This window comes from Eimeria mitis, genomic scaffold (genome assembly GCF_000499745.2).
Source record: "Eimeria mitis Houghton genomic scaffold, Emh_scaff1906, whole genome shotgun sequence".
NCBI lineage: Eukaryota > Apicomplexa > Conoidasida > Eucoccidiorida > Eimeriidae > Eimeria > Eimeria mitis.
The window spans coordinates 2,601-3,517 of record NW_013570229.1 but is presented as its reverse complement, the minus strand read 5'-3'; the positions used below and the strand labels follow the sequence as shown (position 1 = coordinate 3,517).

The following is a 917-nucleotide window of genomic DNA, read 5'->3' as shown; positions in this document are numbered from 1 at the left end:
CATAGGTTTTGCTCCCTTAGCTATACATACATATATCTATAGTATTATAGATACTATAATACTATATTATATATATATATATATATAATATATATATACATAATAGTACAAAAGGAAGTGCTCCCACAGTCTTCCAAACTGGAGGACAGCGCTAGTTGCCTGCACAAGTAATTCTCTGTCAAATTTCCACCACAGCCTCCAGAACAGTTGGTGTTTGCCCCATTCTAGTCAATATGTCTGGCCACAGCTTTTCTTCCTCAGCAAGAAGATGCAAAAGCCAAGAAGAAGGTTGAGCAGTTAATGCAAAAAACCCGCACCCTCGACGAAATTCGTCAGCGAGAAAAGAAACGACAGGAATTCCGGCAGCAAGTATGTGCCGCTTCATCACGGCAATTTACCGTGCCGCACATGCATTGACCTCAGCATCAATACAATCTCTCTGCATGAATTCGTTTCGCATCCTTCGGTTCTTCTCTTGTCAGCAACAAGCCGAAAGGGAGCGGCAAGTCTTGGAAATACAACAAGCAAATGCGGCGCAACGCGAACGTAACAAAAAGGCGCGAGACGAGGCTAGGAGACGGCAAACAGAAGCCAAAAGGTACGCACGAAATGCAAATATCAGAGATGCTAGCAGTATTGCAAGGTGCGAGCACCTGTATCACCACGCTCGTGCGCACACACAGTCCAATACAAGCATAGGACCTTGGAACACGTTGCTAAACACCATAGAGGGCGTTCGATGCTGCCGACAGGAAAGACGTGCTGCGAGCGAAGCAAGAGCATGCGCTGGCTGCCGAGCAGAGACGCCAGTACGATGAAGAACAACAAGAATACAACATTCAGCGTTCACAGCAAGTCCGCAGAGAACACCAGCAATCACGCGAGCGGAGACGGCTTGAACAGGTGCAGTCAGACAC

The 917-nt window shown here is 46.7% G+C and overlaps 1 protein-coding gene across 1 annotated transcript in view; it reads left to right on the top strand.

Annotated features, from left to right (window-relative positions):
• Positions 1-443: 443 nt before the first annotated feature.
• Positions 444-917, top strand: part of EMH_0045650 (uncharacterized protein) — a gene marked incomplete at both ends in the record, with an annotated part of 925 nt that continues 451 nt past the window's right edge. Inside the window, 2 exons of the mRNA XM_013496088.1 lie at positions 444-598; positions 753-917. Coding sequence (XP_013351542.1) covers positions 444-598; positions 753-917 — 320 coding nt within the window. The remainder of the gene's footprint in view (positions 599-752) is intronic.